General features: G+C 33.3%; 1 protein-coding gene across 7 annotated transcripts in view; it reads left to right on the forward strand.

Moving 5' to 3' along the window:
• The window catches only part of LOC126852534 (growth factor receptor-bound protein 14-like), a 293,126-nt gene that overhangs the window by 74,252 nt on the left and 195,928 nt on the right, over nt 1-22,946 (forward strand). For 2 of the 7 annotated variants that reach the window (XM_050597430.1, XM_050597431.1), the window contains exons 3-6: nt 19,000-19,178; nt 19,668-19,824; nt 21,093-21,223; nt 22,775-22,855. In XM_050597430.1, coding sequence (XP_050453387.1) covers nt 19,000-19,178; nt 19,668-19,824; nt 21,093-21,223; nt 22,775-22,855 — 548 coding nt within the window. Of the gene's footprint in view, nt 1-2,319; nt 2,648-3,291; nt 3,434-3,671; nt 3,691-6,082; nt 6,501-18,999; nt 19,179-19,667; nt 19,825-21,092; nt 21,224-22,774; nt 22,856-22,946 lie in introns of those variants that run through there. The other 5 variants (XM_050597433.1, XM_050597434.1, XM_050597432.1 and 2 more) reach the window with 5 other exon arrangements.

The raw sequence follows: 22,946 nt of genomic DNA on the forward strand, positions 1-22,946 counted from the left end.
GTTAAAACAAGTCCTACATGACATTCTCGATTTTACCTTAAAAATAGTATATAATATCGATGTATTTCTTTAACTAATATGAAATGCATCTTAACTACTTTTAAGATATTGCTTATCTGGCGGATACAATGTTAAACAAAAAAATAAAAATGTACAAAAAAATATTGCATTTATTTGTCGCCAGATATAATTTTCAACTGAAATTTTGCGAAGTTAAACGAAATCCATGCGCGACTAACAGAGAAGAAAAATATAATTATTTCCATTAATATATATATATATATATATATATATATATATATATATATATTGTTTTTTCCAAGAAAATCAAATATAAACGTAAATGTTTGCAAATTAATCATCGCATTAATTCACGGAGTTACCTACAATGCACTGCAAAACGAAAGAAAAAGATGGAAGACGTTGGAGAGACACGTCTCTTATCAAACGCGTTATCGGACACGTCCTCAACAGCGACACCGATATGCTTTAATATACGATCTCGTTTCTGCGCGGCTGATCGCTGTAGATTTTACGCGACGTAATAAAGATGTTTCGCGAACGCTAAGCGAGCCGAAGGAAACTTCATCATCGAAGAAAGAGCGGACCGAGACCAAGGAGGATGAAAGGACGAATTGAGGACGCTCGAGCGGGGGAGAGGAAGTCGCGGATCGGAACGGAGGCGTAGGCGGCATCCGAGAAAAAGCCTGCCTCGCGAGGGTTGCCGAGGAAATGGAAGCGGACAGACGCGCGAGGACGATAGACAAGGCCGGATTTAGAAACTTCGTTGCCCGGTCCTTCTCTCGACAAACAGACCGATGTGTGTATAAACGAAGACACGTCAAAACGGCACGAGCCGAAATACATATACAGGGTGTTGCAAGTCAAGTCAATACAATTTCCTATAAACCCTGAAGTTTCATTAATTTGACTTGGAACACCCTGTATATTTTCTTGACAGTTTGGCAATATTTGGTGCGTGATCTAAACTTTTTTTTGCAAAGTATTTCAGGATGATTGGAATTTTCGCAACAATTTTCGCTATTCAAACTTCAGGATCTTATAGGAAATTGAATTTGGAACAAAAAAAGTTCCTATAACCATAGGTCCGGAATCGCTTCGTTAAAAAGTTATAGCTGATAAACTCTCTGGAAATAATTAGTTATGATCAAAATTTAATAAGAACATATTGTTTGTATTTGCAATGTTTGCACTATGAATGTAATGTTTACACAAAGATCATCAAAAGATATTTTTTTTAAGTTTCTGCTTGTTTTTTTTTGAGCTCACTTTATTTTGAATGTCTTATTATTAAATAAAATTGCTATAGTTTATTTAATTAATTAATTAGATTTATTTCGTTACTTTTTTCAAATCGAAGGATTATGAAATTATTTTAAAAAATCGTCAGAAAAATGTGATTTTTCGATATTTATTATAATTTTTTAACGAAGCATTTCCGGACCTATGTTTATTGGATTTTTTTTTGTTCCAAATTCAATTTCCTATAAGACTCTGAAGTTTCATTAATTTGACTTGGAACACCCTGTATATTTCTTGACAGTTTACAAATATTTGGTGCGTGATCAAACTTCTTTGCAAAGTATTTCAGCATGATTGGAATTTTCGCAACACTCGCTATTCAAAAAAACTTCTTTTCTAATGTTTATAAAACCTTGTTTACTCGACAATTATCATTTAATCAATTTTCTTTAAGAAAACAAAAAGAGATGGAAAAGAGCAAAAAAGGAATTTTCGAACATTCTGAAAATTTGTCCACACTCCCAATCAATACTTAAGTTCCATAAAAATATATATTTATGATTAATATACTCAAGAATTTTTATATTATTTATTATAATATTATTTTCATATATTATCATAAAGCGCAATAAAATAACTCTAAGTTTTCACATTGCACAATAAATTGATTATTTATTGTATAAATCTCTATATAATCCCAAACTTTTTAGCTGTAAATTAACGCGCGCGAATTAATCTATTAACCTAACCATACAATTACGAGAGCATCGTTATTATCGTGACGAAAATCTTAAGAATCTTACAAAAACTCTCAAGTATTTTTTTAATAAAAATTAATCTCACCTGTGATCATCATCGCGTCATGATTCCACCCCTGAAACGAAGGAAGGAGTCCAAAGCAGGCTCGCGCTACGGATACCAATGAAGCGATTCCGGAAAGGGGAGCGAGGCAGGAGCTTCCACGAAGTATACATTTGTATGTGAAGATGCGCACTTTGCGGCGCGCAGGGCGAGCGAGCGAGCGAGCGAGCGAGAGAGAGGGAGGGAGGGAGAGAGAGAGAGAGAGACTCATGGCGTCGTCCGTATCGGCGGGATGTCCGACTGTCGTGTGTGTGTGTATGTGTGAGTGAGGGAGGCCGTACGCGGCGGGAAACGTCCCTCTCTCGTAGTACTACGCGGAACGCGAATGATACGTTACCGTCTTTCTCGTTTCTCCCGGACGTCGTTGGCCGTTTGCACGCGCGTGACGTATAATAGCGTGAACACGATTGTGCTTGGGGGAGAGGGAGAGAATTACGCGAAGTGCTCGGACGAAAGGCATTCTGTTGTCACCGACAACGAGACTGTAGCGGGACGATCGGTTTGTTTTGTTTATTAGTCACATGTATGGATCACAATTTTAACTATCTCCAAATGCTTGAAATCTACAGAAATTTATATATATATATATATATATAATTTATTCCTTGACATCTATAGAGAAAATGATCACACATATAATAAAATTTTAAATGTCTTTTTTTTATCGCTTTTTCGGAATATTTTCTATCGTTAAAATATCGATAGCGTAAAAGTGACTATTGTGATGTGTAAGGGTTAAGAAGTCAGACGAAGGGGCGATGCGAGAGCAAAACAATCACACTGGTATCGCGCGTTAAACGATTCGCGAACAAAGACAACAAACTCGGCGGGCGAAGAGGCTGAAGTTTGTTGCTTACACAGCGATAGCCTTGGCGGAGCCTCGGCTCGCGCCACATCGCGGGTCCTCGGCAATTTTCGGCAATTGTCGTGACAGCGCCACGCCGCGTTACGCCACGAAAACTCGTGAGAAGAGGGTTAGTCGACCCGACGCGTCGCCACGCAATGCACGTATTTTCGACCGTCATTATTGAATCCTCGATCGACGCGGGTGTCCGTCGTCGTGTCGGATAACGCGAGTGATGTTAACCGAAATCGTTATCGCTCTGTGCGTGCGCGTGTGTGTTTACATTGTGGCAAATACGCAGTGCGTGTGAAAGACGCGTGGTTGTTGCCCCGAGGGTGATGAAATGTGCGCGATGCTACGTTCGCGGTACCACGTGTGACGTCGTTAGTTCCACTTTCTCGAAAGTTGGAATGTCAGATATCTCCCGTGGAACTCCTCCCCCGTGGGATGTTAGCGTTGAACGAGGTTAGATTCATTTCGATTCTTTCTCGTGTCGCCTGAAGTGAGATTCGACGGTCTCGCGCGTGCGAGGGAACGTGAAGTTCGCCGCGTACGCAATTCCCGTCTCGCATCGCTCGAGCCCGAGAAAAATACGAGGGAAGGGTATACATTTTTTTTTGCTCGTCGCTTTAATCCGCGATTTCTCAGTCTGTTGGCGTGTCTCGAGAGTGCGCGGCGAGTTTCTATGAATCGAATCAAGGCGTCGACACGAGAGATATGCCGTGAGTCTTTTTTTTTCTTTCGCTCACTGCGTAGTAATGGAATACACCTCGCGAACCAGCGTGTTTTCGTCATGAATCAATGTTGCGTAATTTTACGCGTTGACCTTACCTTGAGAACGTAGATAAACGTTTCGCTTGAATTTTTTGTATCATAATCACTGACCATTTTAATGTTCCATTATATCGATTAATCTGATACGTGGCGCTTTTTAAATTGAAATGTCGCGATCCATTGATCCGATTAACGCATTATTTATTTAGTATAATATATAGGCTCATTTACATGGACAAAAGTAAAAAAAAAATTAATTTGAGCATACACAAAAATAAATAAAATTTAATGTAGAAAATTTAAATTTGAACAATCGAATTACGCCGGTTTATTTTGACGTCATTTTCTTTCCCTTTATTGCCCCTTTTCATTTCTACTCGTCGCAGAGATGACGTAACAATAATATTAATAATAAACTTTTTATTAGAAGATATCAGGGATATGTGTAAGAGGAAACCCACACGCTTGCGATATCAATTTGGGCCGTTAAATGCGACCTTTAAATAATTGAGATATCTACTGTCTACGAGGCGAGGACTTAAATTTTTTTCGTGAGCGGTCGATTTCCGGGAACGCGTCGTTAATCACACGTGTGGCTCTAGGACACGCCGCTTATACATTATACGTGCAAGAATGCGCCCCCATTACCTCCTTTATGCGTATATCACACTCGGCGTGGGAGTGTCGATGACTTTTAGCCGGCTTTAATTCCGCACGTGTGTATTTCTACCCGCATATCCGCGTATGTTGTCGCGAATTTACAACACAGCGCGGCGATTTCGTAAATTTACGTATGTAACTCGGGGGCAATAATTCGATCAAAATAAGAAACACGAACAACGAGTGTGACGTCACGTTTCGAAACGCGAATTATGCTCAAAATTTATTCGTTTTTATAAGCACGGAAAATATTTTATTTTCTTTTTTTTTTCTTTTTACATAAAATAAAAATTAATTTATTCAATTCCTGCGCTGAATCTCGATTACTGGCTCCTAGTTGTGACACGACTTGCTGAAGGATCGAGTTTTCGAAGTCGCGGAATCGATAAAAACCTTGTTAGTCGATCGATCAGGACAAATCGTCGTTTCTGGAAGCTGAGAATTTATGGGATTCCCGGAGAAAGCGACTGGATAAACTATATGTCACAATATAAGTGGCTTGATATTTAATTTCGATCGGCTTTATTTAGCAATTTGAACGCCCGTATCAAATGTATATTATTGTTAATACAGATTGTCTACTCCCCGGAAAAATATGAAAGTAGTCAGGATCTCTTTTGTCTCTTGACAAGTAAGGGAATTCCCTCCAGGGAATTTTATTGGCATTCAGAGAATTTATTTAAAAATTGTTTCTTTGATAATTTTGTTCCTATTAAGCAATCGACAAGTGAAGTGTGTGAATTATTGTATTTGAAATATATTATAAATATATATCTATCTCTCTGTTTATATAAATATATTTAATATTGAATATATATTTAACATTAAATATTAAATATATTTAATAGTAAATTTAATATATTTAATATATTTAATATATTTAATATATTTAATATATTTTATTATATTTAATTTATATTAAATATATATTTTATATTGAATATGCAGTACATATTCTTTATTGTAATTTTTAGAATTAGAATTTAATATATAAAACGCATATAATAAAGAAACTTATTTTAGGAAGTTGCATCCAAAAAATATTCTCTCTTTTTAAAATGTTCTTTTTATCTGGAATTTTTAACAAAAATCCCTGGAAGATGAAGGAATTTTCGGGAAATCTTTTTGCAAGATTTTTGAGTAGACACCCTGTTAATAAAAATTGTTTGCTCTATAAAAAATTTATTTTGTAACGAATGTTACACACACACACACATATATATGTACAAACTATTCAATTGGCCTTTAACAGCGCGAGATAACTTTGATATATTTATGGATAACTTTGATTTATGGATATTTATTATTTTCCGAATAAAATGAGGCAGGTTTGACATTTTCGACAAACTAGCCGTCTATTCTCCTGACAATCTCATTACTTTCTCTCTCGTTAAATCACTGTTTTATATCTCACGCAATTTTTATCGGATTATATATTTTAATCGATAAAACATCATCGCGCCATTTGCGACGCAGTACGATCGGAATTTTCTTCGTCTTGTGTATGCACACGTTCTTTTTATCTGTACTAAGGATTGACGTCCGTTTCCGATAGCATCGACCCACCCGACGCGATTATGATTAGTTTTCACTATTTCTACGTGCGCGCGAATACGCTTTTTTTTTCCACGGTTATTAATAATTAATAACATTATCTAATCTATGACCTCTGTGTGATAGTTGAATCAACAATATTATATAATCCAATGCGAAGTCTCTCGGAGCGTAAGTGTCGTCTTACAGTTTTCGTCGAAACTTAATCTTAGATCCTGAATCGATTCGCGTATCGAAGATCGAAAGGGCGAAATCGTTTAAGGATCGCGAGATGCTCGCGGGCGAGCCGATGCCTCTCGATAAACGATGCGGATGACACAGAAGAAAAAAGAGAAACTGATAACATCGCGCCGCATTTAATACGGTAAGAACGGTTTGGTGAAAACTCGTTCCGTCGAAGTGTGTGCGTCGAAAGCGGGGGTGGAATTACTGTGCGCGAAACGCGAATTAACGACGAGGCGAGTATTTATCATCGACATTTGGCGCAACATGGATTACCAGCGGCTCCTGTCCAACAACAATAACAATTATCCCACGCATCACAGTGAGTACTACTACCTAATCATTTTCTCGTATCATCATTCGCCACATCGCGTAATTTTATATATATATATATATATATATATATATATATATATATATATATATTTAATTTATATACAATATTTTATAATATTTATAACATTATATTAATTTATATATAATATTTAATTTATATATATATATATATATATATATATATATATATATTATATTTTATTTTTTAAGAATTATATATATATATAAAATTCTTAAAAAAATAAAATATAATATATATATATATTTCTGACTCGAGCATCTTTATCAAAGAAATACCGCGCTAAAATTGCCGAGAGTGTCTACTCCCTGGAAAACAGAGAAGGTGAAATTTTCAAGGATTTCTTTTGTATCTAGAATTCTCATGGAATCTTATTGGAACTCAAGGAATTTTCTTTTTAAATCCTCTCTGATAATTTTGCTCCTATATTGTGAATTATGTGTGGAAAATATATTAGAAATATATGTCTATCTCTGCTTATATATACATAAATGTACGGGGTGTGTCAAAAGTTTGGATACACTTAAATATCTCGTAAACGTTACGTATTTTAGAGAAAATTATTTCAGACAAAAGTTGCAAGGCTTGAAAAGGCGCATTTAACGACAGTATTAATTTGACCATAGGTGGCGTTGCCAAAGTCAGGTCAAGGTCAACTTAAAATTTTTTAATGGAAACCTCCATTTTTTTATTCATATTCTTGTAGCTTATCTTGAGAGAAAACACTATACTAAAGTATTTTTTCATTAAGAATTTTTTGAGTTATTTTGTATCTTAATCTGACATATTTTAGTATAAAAACATAAAATATCTCGAAAATTATTTAGTGTTCGATAATTGTATCGTAATACTTTTGTGTACAGAATAATAAGATGAATCAAATGGTGTAAAGAAAAAATAAATAATTGTTATAAAAAAACATATTGCAAATAATTGCATACTTTTTTTTAAAAACAATTATTTTCTTTCCAGACTTTTGACACACTCTATATATTTAATATCCTTACCTAATATCGAATATATGCAGTACATATTTTTTATTGTAATTTTTTAAATCACACTTTTATTTAGCATTAGAAAACGCGTGCAATAAAGAGATTTATTTTAGAAAGTTGAATAAAAAAAATCTTTTAAATATTCTTTTTACCTGGAATTTTATTACGAGAGAGGATACCCTGTTATCGGATCGTTTTTCGAAAAAAAAAAGGAGTACACTTTATCGTCGACGATATAGGCTAATAATATATCAATTTTGCCCGACTGTTATAAAAAAAATATATTACTATTAGAAAAAAAACTATATAACTATTAAAAAAAAAAAAACATCTCGCCAAAGTCTTCGAAAGAATAGTTTTATCTTTTATCACCTTATTGTAATTAGCTCGTACCTTTTTTTCATCATACTTTTATCAATGGATGACAAAAGTAAAGTCCTACGTGCAAACTGGAATGCGTAAATACGCCATATACTGGCGAACGATTGGTTTATCCATGAGCGTTGTCAGCTCACGTGAACGAGAAGTCGATCAACGTCGCGGCGGACGATGCCACGTGACGTCTCGCACGTCACTCTTCTCGCACCAAGCGGTGCGTCGTGTGTGTCTTCCTTGCACGATAATTTATTCTCTCCTGGTTGTAGATAGGATACCCGGTTTTGATGAATTTTTTTTTTTCTTTTTTTCTTTTTGCTGTACGTAATATTTTTATGTACACGTATGCATGTACGATGCATTTCATTTATAAAAAAATTTTATTTAGAACTGATAAATGATAAAATTGATTCAGATTAAGAATTAATAAATTAATGTATGAATAAGATCAACTTATAAAATATCAGTAATAGATGCTTAATTTTGATCGATTTTATGTCACAATATTATATTCGACAATGTTTATCAATATTTTTTATTTTCCTCTCTCTTTTCCTTGTCGCTTTATTTTATAAACGGTTTTTTTTTTTTTTTTAATTTTAAGATTATCAAAATCTGGGTAAACAAGTACAGACATAAGATTTCTCTTGATTTATGACTTATACTCGTTCTTAGATTCGGAATATCGAGGCGCCACCGTAAGAATTGCTGGCACAGGTGGACCGCGATGTTTCGAAATGTTCTCCTACGGCAAGATTTCTCGCGGTATTTTAGGATCAATTTTCGTTATGTCGATATCATTAGATATCAATCGAGCATTTGTTTTATCTCCTGTCGGAGAAAAGATTTCCTTTTATCTGACAAGTGCGCTTTTGCAGAAACCCACGCATATATTTGATGACATTTCAATGCTGTAGTGTATAGCTCACACACACACACATTCGCAATTCACTGCCTCATTTTTCGAAATTATCTGCGAAGAGTTGGACCCTTATTTTTCCGAATCTTAACTCATTCGTATGTATTATTTTCATTTATATTATCCACATCCTTTCTCTCTTTTTTTTCTACACGATTTGTACAATTTATATATAAATATAATATGGATAAAATATAAAAATTTAAATATTTTTAAATGAGAGAATAATGATACGAACGGGTGGAAATGTCAAGATTTCTTTAGCGAAGAATTCTTTATCCTTGCGCGAATATCGACTTATAGCGACAGTAGCGACTTCGGGAATCAACGGGACATTTGATTGCGACCCCGAGATCCCGTTGGCGTCGTTACACGTTACGCTTTTTGCACACCCCGTGTATCGCGCGGTGTCTCTCTCTGGTTTTGAGACAGAGAGGGTAGATCGATCGTTGCGTAAAGAGCTCCTTGTGATATACTCCATGGTGGTCCTTGAGCTGGCTTTCGCAACGACGGGATCTCCGGTTATCGTAACTTTTAATGGCCTTTTAATAAGGACCGGCGCGTCTTTCAATCAACGACCGCTTCGTCACGTTTCGGCGTAGATCGCGATCTAATTATCACGTGGGCGATTGCAATCGACATGGTTGATGACGTTTCGTATTTCCGAGGATCGTCGAGCGCGGGAAATTTTACGCCTTCGAGGTTAGAATCGAACACGCAAATTTTCCTGCAATTTTGAAATTATTCTTCGGAATTTTAATTTGTACAGCGACTTTATAATTATTATTTGAGAATTTTTTATAAATAATGTTTAATTAATTTATAGGGAGGGTGAAAGAATTATATATTTTTTTTTTTTTTTTTTTAATTGATACGATTCTTGTACATAAAAATTAAAATTCTTAGGATTTTTTGCTAGTAATAATTAAATTAATTAATTCCTGTGATTATATACATTACACACGACAATCTTGGAAAGAAATATGAAATTCTCAAAGTTTGCTTTTATTTTTTTTTTTATGCAGCAGTTTTTCGCCTGTATTTAGGGATCTAATTTTTTGCGATTACCTGTTAGTCCTGATAAAAGAAGATCACATCTATGAAAGGCATTTGTTATGTATATTTCGCTACGAGCTGGCTTTCTAGTTTGTTAATGCGACCAGGAGTAATGCGCGATCGAAGTTTTCACGTAATACGTCCTTGAGGAACGTGAAACTCGTTTCTAAAATTGATGGTTGATTGATGGTAAAGGGCAAGATGAGCTTGTTGCTGAAGAGAGTATTGTTCAATCGAGATAATAAAATCCATTTTGACAAATCGTGGAAGGTCTAGTTTCTCTCGACATTGGTTTTATACGACTACGTACTTAGATTATTTGAAACGCTCGAAAACGCAATTTGCGCAGAGCTTTCGAGAGTGTCTGCGGATCGACTTGTCTCCGGAAGTCGACGATATACGATGAAGACGATGAAGACCATTGGATGGCTTGAACGGATCGCTTCTTTTTTTTTCTCTTTCCTCAAGACAGACAGTGGTCCTGGCGCACGGCCAGCCGTTTTTTCGTTAGTTGCCAGAGAAGTGTCAGTCGGCGATTCTTTTTTTTTTTTTAAGTGATCGTAAAAGCCCGTCTCGCATCTTCGAGATTAAATTGACTCTGCCACGTAAATACCCTTACTCGATTATCAGACTATCACCTATGTGATGCTGATTTAATTTGCGGTTGTAGGTTTTCTTCTTCTTACATCCTTGTCTTCGGGCGCTGCTTCAATAATTAATAATCGATGTCTTGGTATATCTATTATTAAACATCTGCTCAATATCGGAAGGTTTCTATAACTTTCAGTTTTTTTTTTTTTTTTTTCCACCATGAAACTCCCAAGGCAAAGACGTTCGATGTTTCATAAAACATTCGGTTCCGTTCTTTTCCCCCTGTCGAGCGGTATCGGTGAAATGATGGGCAGCTTAATGAGCAACGTCAGTCGGTCAAACGAGCGAAATAACGAGCGATGCGAGTCGACGTAGGCACGCATTTTACGAGGCTCGATGGTAGGAGAAAGGGCGAGGGCGGCGGCGGCGGCGGCGGCGGGGAGGGGAGGGGATATTATAGTCCCGCGATCGGTTAGCAATGATATCGGGTTATGGCTCGTGATTACACCTCTCTCGAGCCGGCCGTCGTCCTTTATTTATGCACGACTAATTTATAACGCCGGATATTTTTATAATGCCTTGCCGCGAAAAAGCGGCACTCTCGCAAGGATCAGGTTTTGTCTCGCGTCCAGCGAGTCATCTCATGGTGGTTGTGCTTCTTCTGGAAACTCTCTGGCACATTTGTTTGAAGTTGTTTCTTCGCTGGAAAACAGACTGGGTATGGATTATTGAAGAATTTAAATTAAGTTTATTTCAAATTTCTTGGTTTGTTAAATTAAATGGAAATGACGCGATTTTATATTTTATAAATTCATGAATAAGATTATATATATATATATATATATATATATATATATATATATATATTTGTATTGTATATTATAAAAATTATATGTTATAAATATATATTATAAAAATTTTCAGATTTTCTAGGAATTTTTCGATTATTTTTTCTTTCAAAATTCCAATTTTTGCATAAACGTAGTCGAAGTCAGTTGTCTGCAATCAGTATTCATTTCTATAATAGTAAATAATTAATGCCAGCATTTATATCAAACAATTTTTGAGATATATTAATAATATAAATTTTGAATATATTAAATAAATGTTAAATTACAGATTAGATGTGTGGATTATTGAATAATTTGAATAATAGGTCAATTCAAATTTTTTAGTTTGATATTAAATCGAAATGTCGCGATTTTAGATTTTATAAATATATGAATAAAATTATATATTCTTTTTTTTTGTATATTAAAAAGATTTTCAGCTTTTCTAGGAATTTTTGGATTATTTGTTTCTTCAAAATTTTTGCATAAACATATTCAAAGTCGATGATTTGTAATCAGTATTCTTTTTTATAGTAATAAATAATTGAATTTTTAAGCCAATATTTACATCAAACAATTTCTGAAATATCCTAATAATATTAATAATATAAATTTTGAATATATTAGATAAATGTTAAATTACAGATTAAGTGCGTGGATTACTAAAGAATTTAAATAGGTCATTTCAAATTTCTTTAAAGTTAAATTAAATCGACATGTCACGATTTTATAAATTTATGAATAAAATTACATATTTTTTTTTTTTATATGTACCGTATAAAGATTTTCAGCTTTTCTAGGAATTTTTGGATTATTTGTTTCTTCAAAATTTTTGCATAAACATATTCAAAATCGATCGTTTGTAATCAGTATTCTTTTTTATAGTAATAAATAATTGAATTTTTAAGCCAATATTTACATCAAAAAATTTCTGAGATATCCTAATAATATTAATAATATAAATTTTGAATATACTAGATAAATGTTAAATTACAGATTAAGTGCGTGGATTACTAAAGAATTTAAATAGGTCATTTCAAATTTCTTTAAAGTTAAATTAAATCGACATGTCACGATTTTATAAATTTATGAATAAAATTACATTTTTTTTTTTTTATATGTACCGTATAAAGATTTTCAGCTCTTCTAGGAATTTTTGGATTATATGTTTCTTCAAAATTACAATTCTCGCATAAACGTAGTCTAAGTCGCTTATCTGCAATCATTATACTTTTTTTGTAATAATAAATAATTAAACTTTTAAGCCAGTGTTTACATCAAACAATTCCTGACATATACATAATAATGATATAATTTTTTAATATTATAGATGTGAAATTATAAATTATTCCGATATTTGTCACCAGTATTTTTCGCAATAGGTTGTTTACGGCTCAGAGTCATGTGGAATTTCTTGTTATTCACATCGTCGGATGAAGCGGGAACGCGCTGAAAATTATATACTGGCCGTGTAGGTGTACGAATCGGGGCAGCCGCCAAAACACGTTCGAGCTCGACCTAGTCAGCTTGGCCTGCCTTGGTTCTTATCGATCCACCTTGCATAGGCTGTCTCCACTCTTCCGAAATATTTGCCTCGCCACGATAACGGAGATGGACATTGCAGTTGTGGAATTCGATAAATCTTGATGCGCGATTCGAATTCTTTTATTTTTCATTTCATGTCGATATATTCATTTAAAAAGACATCAGAGGATTTAGATTATTTTATAGATAATATCTTCTTGATAAATGGTATACGTCTCTTAGTTTGTCTATGGCATTTATCTTGTTCTACCGTGGTTATAGAATCATTATTGCACGAGAATGTAAAGAGGACTGTTGTTTTTACTCCAAATGGGATATAATCGTCGTTTCTCATTGCTCAAGGCATCGATATTTTCTCTTCTCTCATATGTCTCATTGTTTTCTTATTTTCATGAATTTTTCCCTAAGGATAAGGTCATTTGCGCTCTTGTTTATCATGATACAACGTCAGAATGATCAACAAACATTGTCTTTTCAACACATGACTTATCGATTCCCTCCTTCGATTGTTAAAATCTCTGATCACGCGGCAGATAAAATTCCGCGATCAAACGATAAATGAGCAAGATAGAATATGAGAGACAGAGACAGAGAGAGAGAGAGAGAGACAGGTTTCTCCCCATTATTGCCTGTTATTTTTCTGGAGTGCGACTGCGCACGTTCCGGCTTATGGTATGCTTATGGACGACCTGGTTTCGTCATCGTGACAGGTAGATGCTCGCATACCATGTAACTTACGAGCGAGCATGACTGAGGGAAACGTCAGGCCGAAGTGTCTAAAGCTCCTTTACGATATCGACATCAGATAACGTGTTATCACCTTAACAACGGTGATTAGGGATCCGTTACTTTGTAAATATAGACACTCGGAATTCTGACACTTAAGACACACACACTCTCTCTCACACTCTCTCTCTCTCTCTCTCTCTCTCTCTCTCTCTCTCTCTCTCTCTCTCTCGAGAAGAGAAAACGAAATATTCTCCCGCAACTTCCACACAAATAACTTTCACCAACGAAATTATTTCAGTTCGATTTACAAAGCAACGGAAACTGTTCGCTGACAAGCAGATATATATAAGTAGGGATCAATTAATCGCAGGTCACTTTTGTTGGCAAAATATACGTTACATTTAAATTTTTGATTTTTTACAGATAACATTTAATCCATTGAGAAATGTAACAATGCTAGGAGAAATACAGGGTGTTTCTAAATAAGAACAAATTTAGGAGGCAATTCTTTGTCGAAAATTAAGGGAAGTTTCATATAAACATATACTCCTATATTCCTTACTGAGGAGTTACACTTCGCTAAAAAGGGAGGTCAAAATTAATATTTGATTTTTTTTTTTTTTTTTTCAAATTTTGGACATGTTAGAATTCATTTTTTCAATGTTTGCTATAATTTTGCTTTACTCGTTTTTTTATTTTATTCTAAAATTCAACTTTTCGCAACTCAAAACTTGGATCATTTAGGTGCATAATAATGTGTTATTTTTTTTCTTGAAAACTACTGATTTTACGAAAAAAAATAAAAGAAATAAAGAAGTTTTTAAAGAAATCAAGTTGTCCAACGTATATTTTTTAAATGATTTTAAATGACATTCTATTAAAAAATTCTAATAAAAAATTGAATAGGGATTGTTATTTCATTTCCTTATAACGATACTTTATGATTAAAAAAATATTAATAAGTATCCTTTCTACTAGTGGAAAATGTCCAACAAATTTCATTTTTCTATTAACTTATCCAAAATTTGAAAAAAAAAATTTTTTTTAATTTTTACATCCCTCCTTTGGAAGAATGTGACTCCTCAGGGAGGAATATAGGTGTATATTATTTTATATAGAAGATTCCCCTTAATTTTCAACAGAAAATCATGTAAAATTGTTTGCATTTATTTAGAAACACTCTGTATACAGAAAAGTTGAAAGGTGCGGCGTTAATGTTTTCTGCCGTTCTTCGCAAAATTAGATGTGTCCGTAAAAGCAGAGATTAGGGTTACGGATATGGATATATATAACAATAGCCAGATTGTTACAAAAGGGCAGTAAAATAGCGAAACGGGTTAAAATAATTATATATATGTACATATTAGTAGATAGAGGCGCGAGTAGGCCAAGGTTCCGATCACGGTTGTGAAACTCGTGATCTGCGTTACTATAGATTGAAATTTGCACATGTATAGCTTGGAATTAAGAAGGGAATCTGTATACCTTTCTTGAAGAAGTGTATTTTTTTCTTAATTCCCAGATAATTATCCAGATCTTATTCTCCGATACATGCATCTTCTTTTTATGAAGAAAGAAAGAGAGCGTGCTCTCGCGCATCTCAGTAAAAATTTTCTATTTTCCAGTAGTCACGTTGCTTGAACGAGAAGTAAATGAATTTACAATATTAGTCAAATTAATTCACTTTAATTCATTTTAATCGATTTGTTCATTTTAATAAATTAATTCATTTTAATTAATTTGATTAAAAAAATATTACAATCTATAAAAAAAAAAAAGATAGAAATATCTCGTCACTATGATTACAGTCTTTATTTTTTAATTCAAAGTATAAGAAGTAATAAAATTAAAGTGTAAAAATTGAGTATTGGCGAATTTACCGGATGTTATCCGCTGATTTCATTCGTGCAATCTCCGAAAATGTCGCGCGGAGGCAACTGCAATTGGCGATGCTCACATTACGCGCTTCGCGCATTTGCATACCGCATACCGGGCGATTGCGGGTTAATTAATTGCCGTAATAAACGGTCAACGTGGCCCGCTAATTCGCGAGTCTGCTCTTGCACTCGGTCCCTGTTACAGTTTACAGACTATGCTTCCGACGTTCTCGTAATCTACGACAGAGATTCTTTTCGCGATTTATTCAAAAATATAATACATAAGGAATACAAAAAATATTCTACGCAATATTATATTATTTTTGTTAAATTTTATTCGTTACAATTTTATTTCAAACTGGAAACTCAAATCAATATATCCCTCTGAAAGTAAACTTTTATAAAAAAAATTATGATATTACATAAATATTGCACAAAGTAATGTTATATATGTATATAAATAGTAACGAGAATAAATTCTGATTGAAAGATAAATAATTTCTCTCTAAGTAATTTTAGTAGTATTTGAGATCAAAATATTAATAGCAATCGATCGGATATGGAATGACATTAAACGTTTATTTGATGATAGATTTGAGTTGGATTTACCTTTAACGGAAAGGCTGACTCGATGAAAGTCGAAGTGTAAAGGCACAGACTTCAATTGCAACATTAATGAACTCGTAAGTGATTTTCCATTGATTGTTATCGGCAAATAATTTTAAACATTGCAAATGATATGCACAAAACAATTTACATTCTTATTGTCTCGTGATAAATATTCTTTGAAAAATTCATGGCTCGATTACAGTTGATCTCTTTTCCACGAATGATGTAAATATTTGTTTTAATATTAAATGTTTAATGAAAAAATTATTTTATATATACAGGGTGCCTTGTTTTGTTTTTGTCAGTCAAAATCTCGATATCACAGAGAAGAAAATGTTTCCGACAGAAGTTGTATGATTTTAAGGGGAATATAAGATGGTGTTATTGGTTCGATCTTGGATAGTCATTTGAAGGTCACGTGAAGGTCACCTTCAGTTTCTTAAATGGAACTCCCTATTTTTCATTGCATTCTTGTAGCTTATCTCGAGAGCTTTCCAAAATACTTTATTACAGTGTTATAGTTTTAGAAGAAACATTTTCTTCTAAGTAATATCGAGATATTTGACTAACAAAAATAAAATGAGACACTATATATATATGTTCTTGTTGACTTTCTATTTATTTACTTATTATTCATTTGCTATTCTTGACATATTGAGATTACAGTCGAATTTTTAATTTATGAAAAAGGAAGGAGAGGGAAGAAAGAATTTATTAATCAGATAAATAGATAGAGATCAGGAATCTTTGAATTCTATTCGTGTTTACTAGTTTTGCCGTTGATATATCTTTCTTTACTCTCTTCTTTTTCGTCGTTTGGTTCGTGAAAAACGATTGTTAATCCACGACGAGCGAATTGGATGAATATGTACGTCGAGTATCGGTGCCGCTGTCATACATATACATGTGGGCTTTCGTTACTGGTGCATCGTCATGACTCCGGATACGGGACAGACGAGCAGTTTATTAAAGCGCTACTCACTGCTTCAAGATATCTTCGCTACGAGGACTTTTGCGTGTTCGATCCGGCCGGAGGAGGGTCCCCTTCGATTAAGTCGCAAACGCGTATTGTACGAATGAAGAGAACCGCGTAAAAAAATTAATCATATAAAAATAAATCTGAGATATTCCACACAAAACATTATAAAGAAAGATGCTGAGAAATGAACTGATCCTGAAGGAACAGGATATTTTTTTTATAAGATATTTAAATCAATGGCCAATAATATATATTTATAAATCAGTATCGTTGATTTAAACACAAAATTGGAAATGGTTAAATACACTTTTTCTTACATTTTTTCACATTTGAAACGAGGCAATTAAATATATATATTTTAATACTAAATTAATTTATCATAAAAAATTTTGCAGAAAACACGAGGGTATTTAGTTTTTTTTTCATTTGCATTAAATATATGAAATTTATATTTATATCTGATTGTAATACATAAAAAATATTTGTCTGTAATTATTCATTATTGAATCAAAAGAATACAATAAACTTCAAAATAAATAAATTTTGTGTAAAATATCTGTGTTGAAGAATTAAATCATTTTTATTGGAAGAAGATTTAATAGAAACTTTTGATTTATTCATTAAAGTGCTGCTGATTTATTCATTAAAGTATGTAAAATAAGTTTTCTTCTTATGGACTCTTCAGTTTACAAACAAGTTCAAAATCTAAAAGAATTGAAAATAATTACGTGGAATCTCTTTATTTCGCATAATATAAATAATCGATTAATTTGTACAAATTGCGACGGCAATATAGACTATGATTGAGTGAAAGATGAGGGATGGGAGATCAAAATAGACCGAGATTCAGCCTTGCAACATTGGTATTTCGCGAGACATTCGATCGTCCAACAGTTCACATTAGAAACTTGACCTAAACACATACAGGATATACAAAGGTCATCTCTAGTCTCTGTCTTGACTGCTGCTTATGGCGATTCTCCGCATTAGCATTGTACATAAATATTTTCGCTGGTTTTCTTGTTAAGCATTCTCAAAACTTTATCGCGTTTGACGTATTACCATCAGTTTAAAGAAGGAAAAAAAAAAAAAAAAAAACCAGCGTCGAATGTCGACAAAAATCGCGGTCAAAAAGGTCCGCGAGACGTAAATATATTCGGGGTTGCAATTTCTCTGCATAAAATGCGCCCGCACGCATGACAATGTACTTTCGAAATGCCATAGCGCATACAATTATTTATTATCTATCTTTTATCCTCTTGTGCCTTCGGTATTATTCAAACACATGGTTATTGCATTCGATGGAAACACGCCCGAAATCCGCTACGATCTTGTAGCACGACGTTACATTTTGCCCGTAATGTTTTTTTCAACCTTCTTTACTTGCTCTCTGTGTTTCTTAAAACGAGAGGAGCCCACGTTTATTCACTGATAATGTAGTGGCTCTATTCCGTAGGTAGATTCCCCCTCTCCCCCCCTTCCTCTCCCATTCCTGCGAAGCCTAAGTTGTAAAATAGATTTTAGTACAGCGGGCTCGCGCGCTCTCTTTACAATATTTATATATACATATATATATATACATATATATACATATATATAAATATTATATATAAATATATGCATATATACATACATATGAATATATATTTACATATATATTATGTATGTATATATGTATATGTGCATATGTAATTTTATATATATATTATATATAAAATTTTTATATATATATATATATATATGTAATTTTATATGTAATTTTTATACATATAAATATATGTAATTTTTATATATATATTATATATAAATTATATATATATATATATATATATATATATATATATAGTAGATTTAGCGATTTTTTCCGATTTTTTAGTCGTGTGACTTGTTTGCCTTTGGTTTGCCGACCGCGATGCACCGTATCGATAATTTTTCTGCAGCTTTTCCTTGGGCTTTTACAGATTGGTTCCCGAAGATGTGCTCCTGCATCGACGGCTCCACGCTGCCGAACAATCGGGCAGTCGGTCGGTCTACAAGTTACGAAAGGCTCGGCTCCAATCTCACAATCTTCGAACTCAGTAGCAGCCCGATGCGTAGGAGTCGGAGAGGTAACCAGGATTTGATCGACAGTGAGAGACAGGTTTGCGTCATGTCAATTTTTTCATGTTTAAATACTTGACTGACTAACCTTGAGCTGAGGAAAAATCGTGCAAGTAAATTTAGATACACGATTTATATCATAATGGATTTTATAATAATAAGCTTGATAAAAAGAGGAAAAAAAAGATAATATTTATGTAGGCATCATCGTGGAGTAATTAAAGTGTTTTATATTTAACCCAATTTCTCTCGCCTTATAAAACAATAGTTTATTATTATCATTTCAGTTCATTCATAGTAATTCATATAATAAATTTGACTATTAATATAAATTATATCTAAATATTCATAATTTATTTATAATGCTGTCAAATGTTGAAAATTAATAGGGACACAAGAGAGATATTATTTATACACAATTGATCAAATAAGGTTGGCTATAAATTAAAATTAATTTAATTTATTTAAGTTCATTTGAGGAATAAATTATGTATAGGTTATTACCTATTTTAAATGTTTCTTTAACTAGGAAGAATTGCGATTCTACAACAACGATCATTCATTTACCACTGTGGTTGTGGAGAAGGATCTGCGAACAATCGATCTATGCGAGTTGCTCAAAGTCAAGAGGAACGTAATCGGCGCTGCCTGGTCGATAATCGAGATCTGGCCGAAATTGGGAATCGGTATGTATATATGTATATAATAATAATAATAATAATTATTATTATTATTATTATTATTATTATTATCATTATTATTATTATTATTATTCTATTGATATGTGCGATTGAGTATAATATATTATTTATTGAGTATAATTTATTATTTATCTTTGCGATTTTTTAATCAAATCCGTCACTCTATACATTTTCTTAGGAATATGATTCAGGATCAGTCAATGAGCTTTTAAGTATATACATAATTTTTTATCATGATCATGCGAATAGTACTGTATCGTCGAGCTCTCAAAGCCTGCGATCATCTTTTATATGATTATTTGTTATTTATATCTATCATTTATTGATTATATCTGCGAGATTGTTGTTGGTTTCTTTACGAATCATATATATATGTTATTCCTTTTTTTTTTTTTTTAGAGAAATACAAACATTTTGTAAACTAACTTTGTATAAACTGAATGTTTATTCGGATTGTTGACGGATTCTTCATACTACACGAAGACAAAAATAATGTATGAATAAGGAACAACGAACGATTAGCGGATAATTTGCGATTATCGCTGGCCTTCTCTACTGATAGCTATTTTTAACTCGGCAACCTATCGGATCTGATATTTCTTGTGCGACGAATAGTTTATTTATAAAAATACTGGCGCAAAGTATAAAAGGTGGATTTATTTGTTAATAATACGCGTGCCATTAATAGAAATTGCGATTAATCTGATGTGTCGGGAAAACTTTAATGGTCTAAATTTTTTCTATGGTACATCGATTCTCGGAACAAGATCGGAAATAACGCTTGCATAGAGCGCGGTGGGGGAGGGGGAGGGGGAAGGAGGGGCCGTAAAGACGGCACAAGGCTCTATAATGCAGCCGAGAATCAATAGAGCGGGCGAACCTCCAGGAGCTTGGTGCAGGTCAGAGACGCGACTCATATGAAATGTTTGTTTAGAATTCCGGGCGAAATGTGTCACGTTATTTTAAACCAGCATGCTTTCCGCGAAATCGTTTTTCAAATTGATCGCTTGACTAGAACCGCTCTGCTGTATTTGTAGATATAAAACTCATCGTAAAGACTTGATAGAAATATGGAAAGAAAGAAGGCTTGACAAAAAAGAATGTTAAATTGTAGGAATGTTAATTTACGATGCGTTAAAGAATTAATAAAAAAACTGATTTTTAAACTGATATTGTATAAAAATTAGATTTATATAATTACGAGAAATAGTTCGCAAGTAATCTCACAGACGAAATGAACGCTTTTGTTACAGAGCGTACATTAGAAGACAATGAGGACATTCTTGCTGTTCATAGAGAACTGGAAATGTTCGCCTCGCGCTATGAGAGGAGGTTTTACTTCAGTGAAGACTTCCTCAAGTACGAACCATTCGTCGATCCTAAGGTAAGCAAGAAGATAAATGATTTTATTAAAATGCTTTGTTAAAGAAATCGATTATAAAAATAATTTTCTTCTACAAGAGGCACATGTAAAGATCCGTAAAAAATTAAAATAATATCTCTTACATTCTCCGTTATTATTTACTGAATTGGATGGCGAATTATACGTGGTAATTTACCGACGATTTATTGATCAGATTGATATGCTTTGAAGTACCGACGATCTAGTAAGGTACGCTGTGGTTCTGTACAAATTTTCACGTTTCTCTAATAGAGGCTCGGAGATAACTGCAGAGCTTTGACATTACCGACGAAAATTTACCCGCCTAAACGTGTCGGTATGCGTACCTACCGAAATTTCTGCTCGCGCTCTGCTTTACCGACAAGCAGTGCATCTGGCGATAAACTTGGATAGATTTTGAAGATGGCGCGAGGGATGCTTTCCACGGATATATCGGAAGTGACGAAAGTCTGGAGAATTCGGTAGTATTGATTGAACGTTCGTGTCCTGGGATTTTACAGGATTAAAATCGCATAGCATCATTTTAAATTCGACGCATCGAGATTGCGAGAGGACGTAAACAGCGATAGAGTTGAATGAGGTTTTATAGTTAGGTATGATTTTGTTGAATCTTGATAAAAAAACGAAAATTATAATATATAACACTGATGCCGAGATTCAACGGCGTTTACGAAATACATTCACTAATTAGTATCTACTTGAACCAATATCAATTAGTGGCTTGGAAGTCAGTCAGCCATGGGATCATAAATCTTGTAACTTGGCCTTGGTTTGCCGATGATTGGCCAATTAAAGGATAACGAGCGCAGAAACTAAACTTCGGAAAATGAGCATCGTAGTTAACGCCCTTCGAGGAAATCTCTCGGAACATTTCTATTTTTAATAAAAAGATACAGCCCTCTTGTGTTTTATCCGTGGAAAAATTTTTACTTTTTTCAATTATTTTTCAACTATTTCCTGAATTTGAGATATTTGTAAAATATGAGATTTTCTTTACTGTAATATTTTGAAATATTTTAGAGAAATTTATTTCCTCGTATATTTTTTATTTTTCTTCCGATTATTTTCCCCATTTTTGAAAAAATGCTAAGAAATTTTTATTTTCCAATATTTATTATAAAGTTTGAGAAAAATTTTTATTTTTAATTTTTTGTAGCATTTTTTTCTGAAGATATGTTCATTTTTATTTGCAAAAAATACTATTAATTTAAATATAAAATTGAAATAAAATTTGCAGATCATTAAATACACATTTTTTCTTATATTTTTCATTCTTAAAACGAGGCATTTAAATTTTTTTCATAAAAAATTTTGTAGAAAACACGAGGGTGTTCAGTCTTTTTCTTATTTGCATTAAATACATATAATTTATATTTATATTTCTTTTACTGTCTCTTTTTAGAAAAATTTATTTTCTCATATTAATTTTTTAAAATCATTTTTTTTTTTCATTTTTGCAAAAAAATGTTAAAAAACTTTTACTTTCCAATCTTTATTATAAAATATAAAAAAGGCGATATTTATCTTTTGCAGCAATTCTTTCCTGCCGACATGGTCGCGTTTCCCAGCGGAGAGGACAGGAGTACATTTATTGATGCTGAGAACGCGTTAAAGGTAAGTGACTTCCTGCCGATGCGATCACGATAAAACAATTAAAATGATACTCTGACTGAAAATGGGGCAATTATATGTTTTATTTGCATTG

The sequence above is a fragment of the Cataglyphis hispanica genome, chromosome 10 (genome assembly GCF_021464435.1).
Source record: "Cataglyphis hispanica isolate Lineage 1 chromosome 10, ULB_Chis1_1.0, whole genome shotgun sequence".
Classification (NCBI taxonomy): Eukaryota; Metazoa; Arthropoda; class Insecta; order Hymenoptera; family Formicidae; genus Cataglyphis; species Cataglyphis hispanica.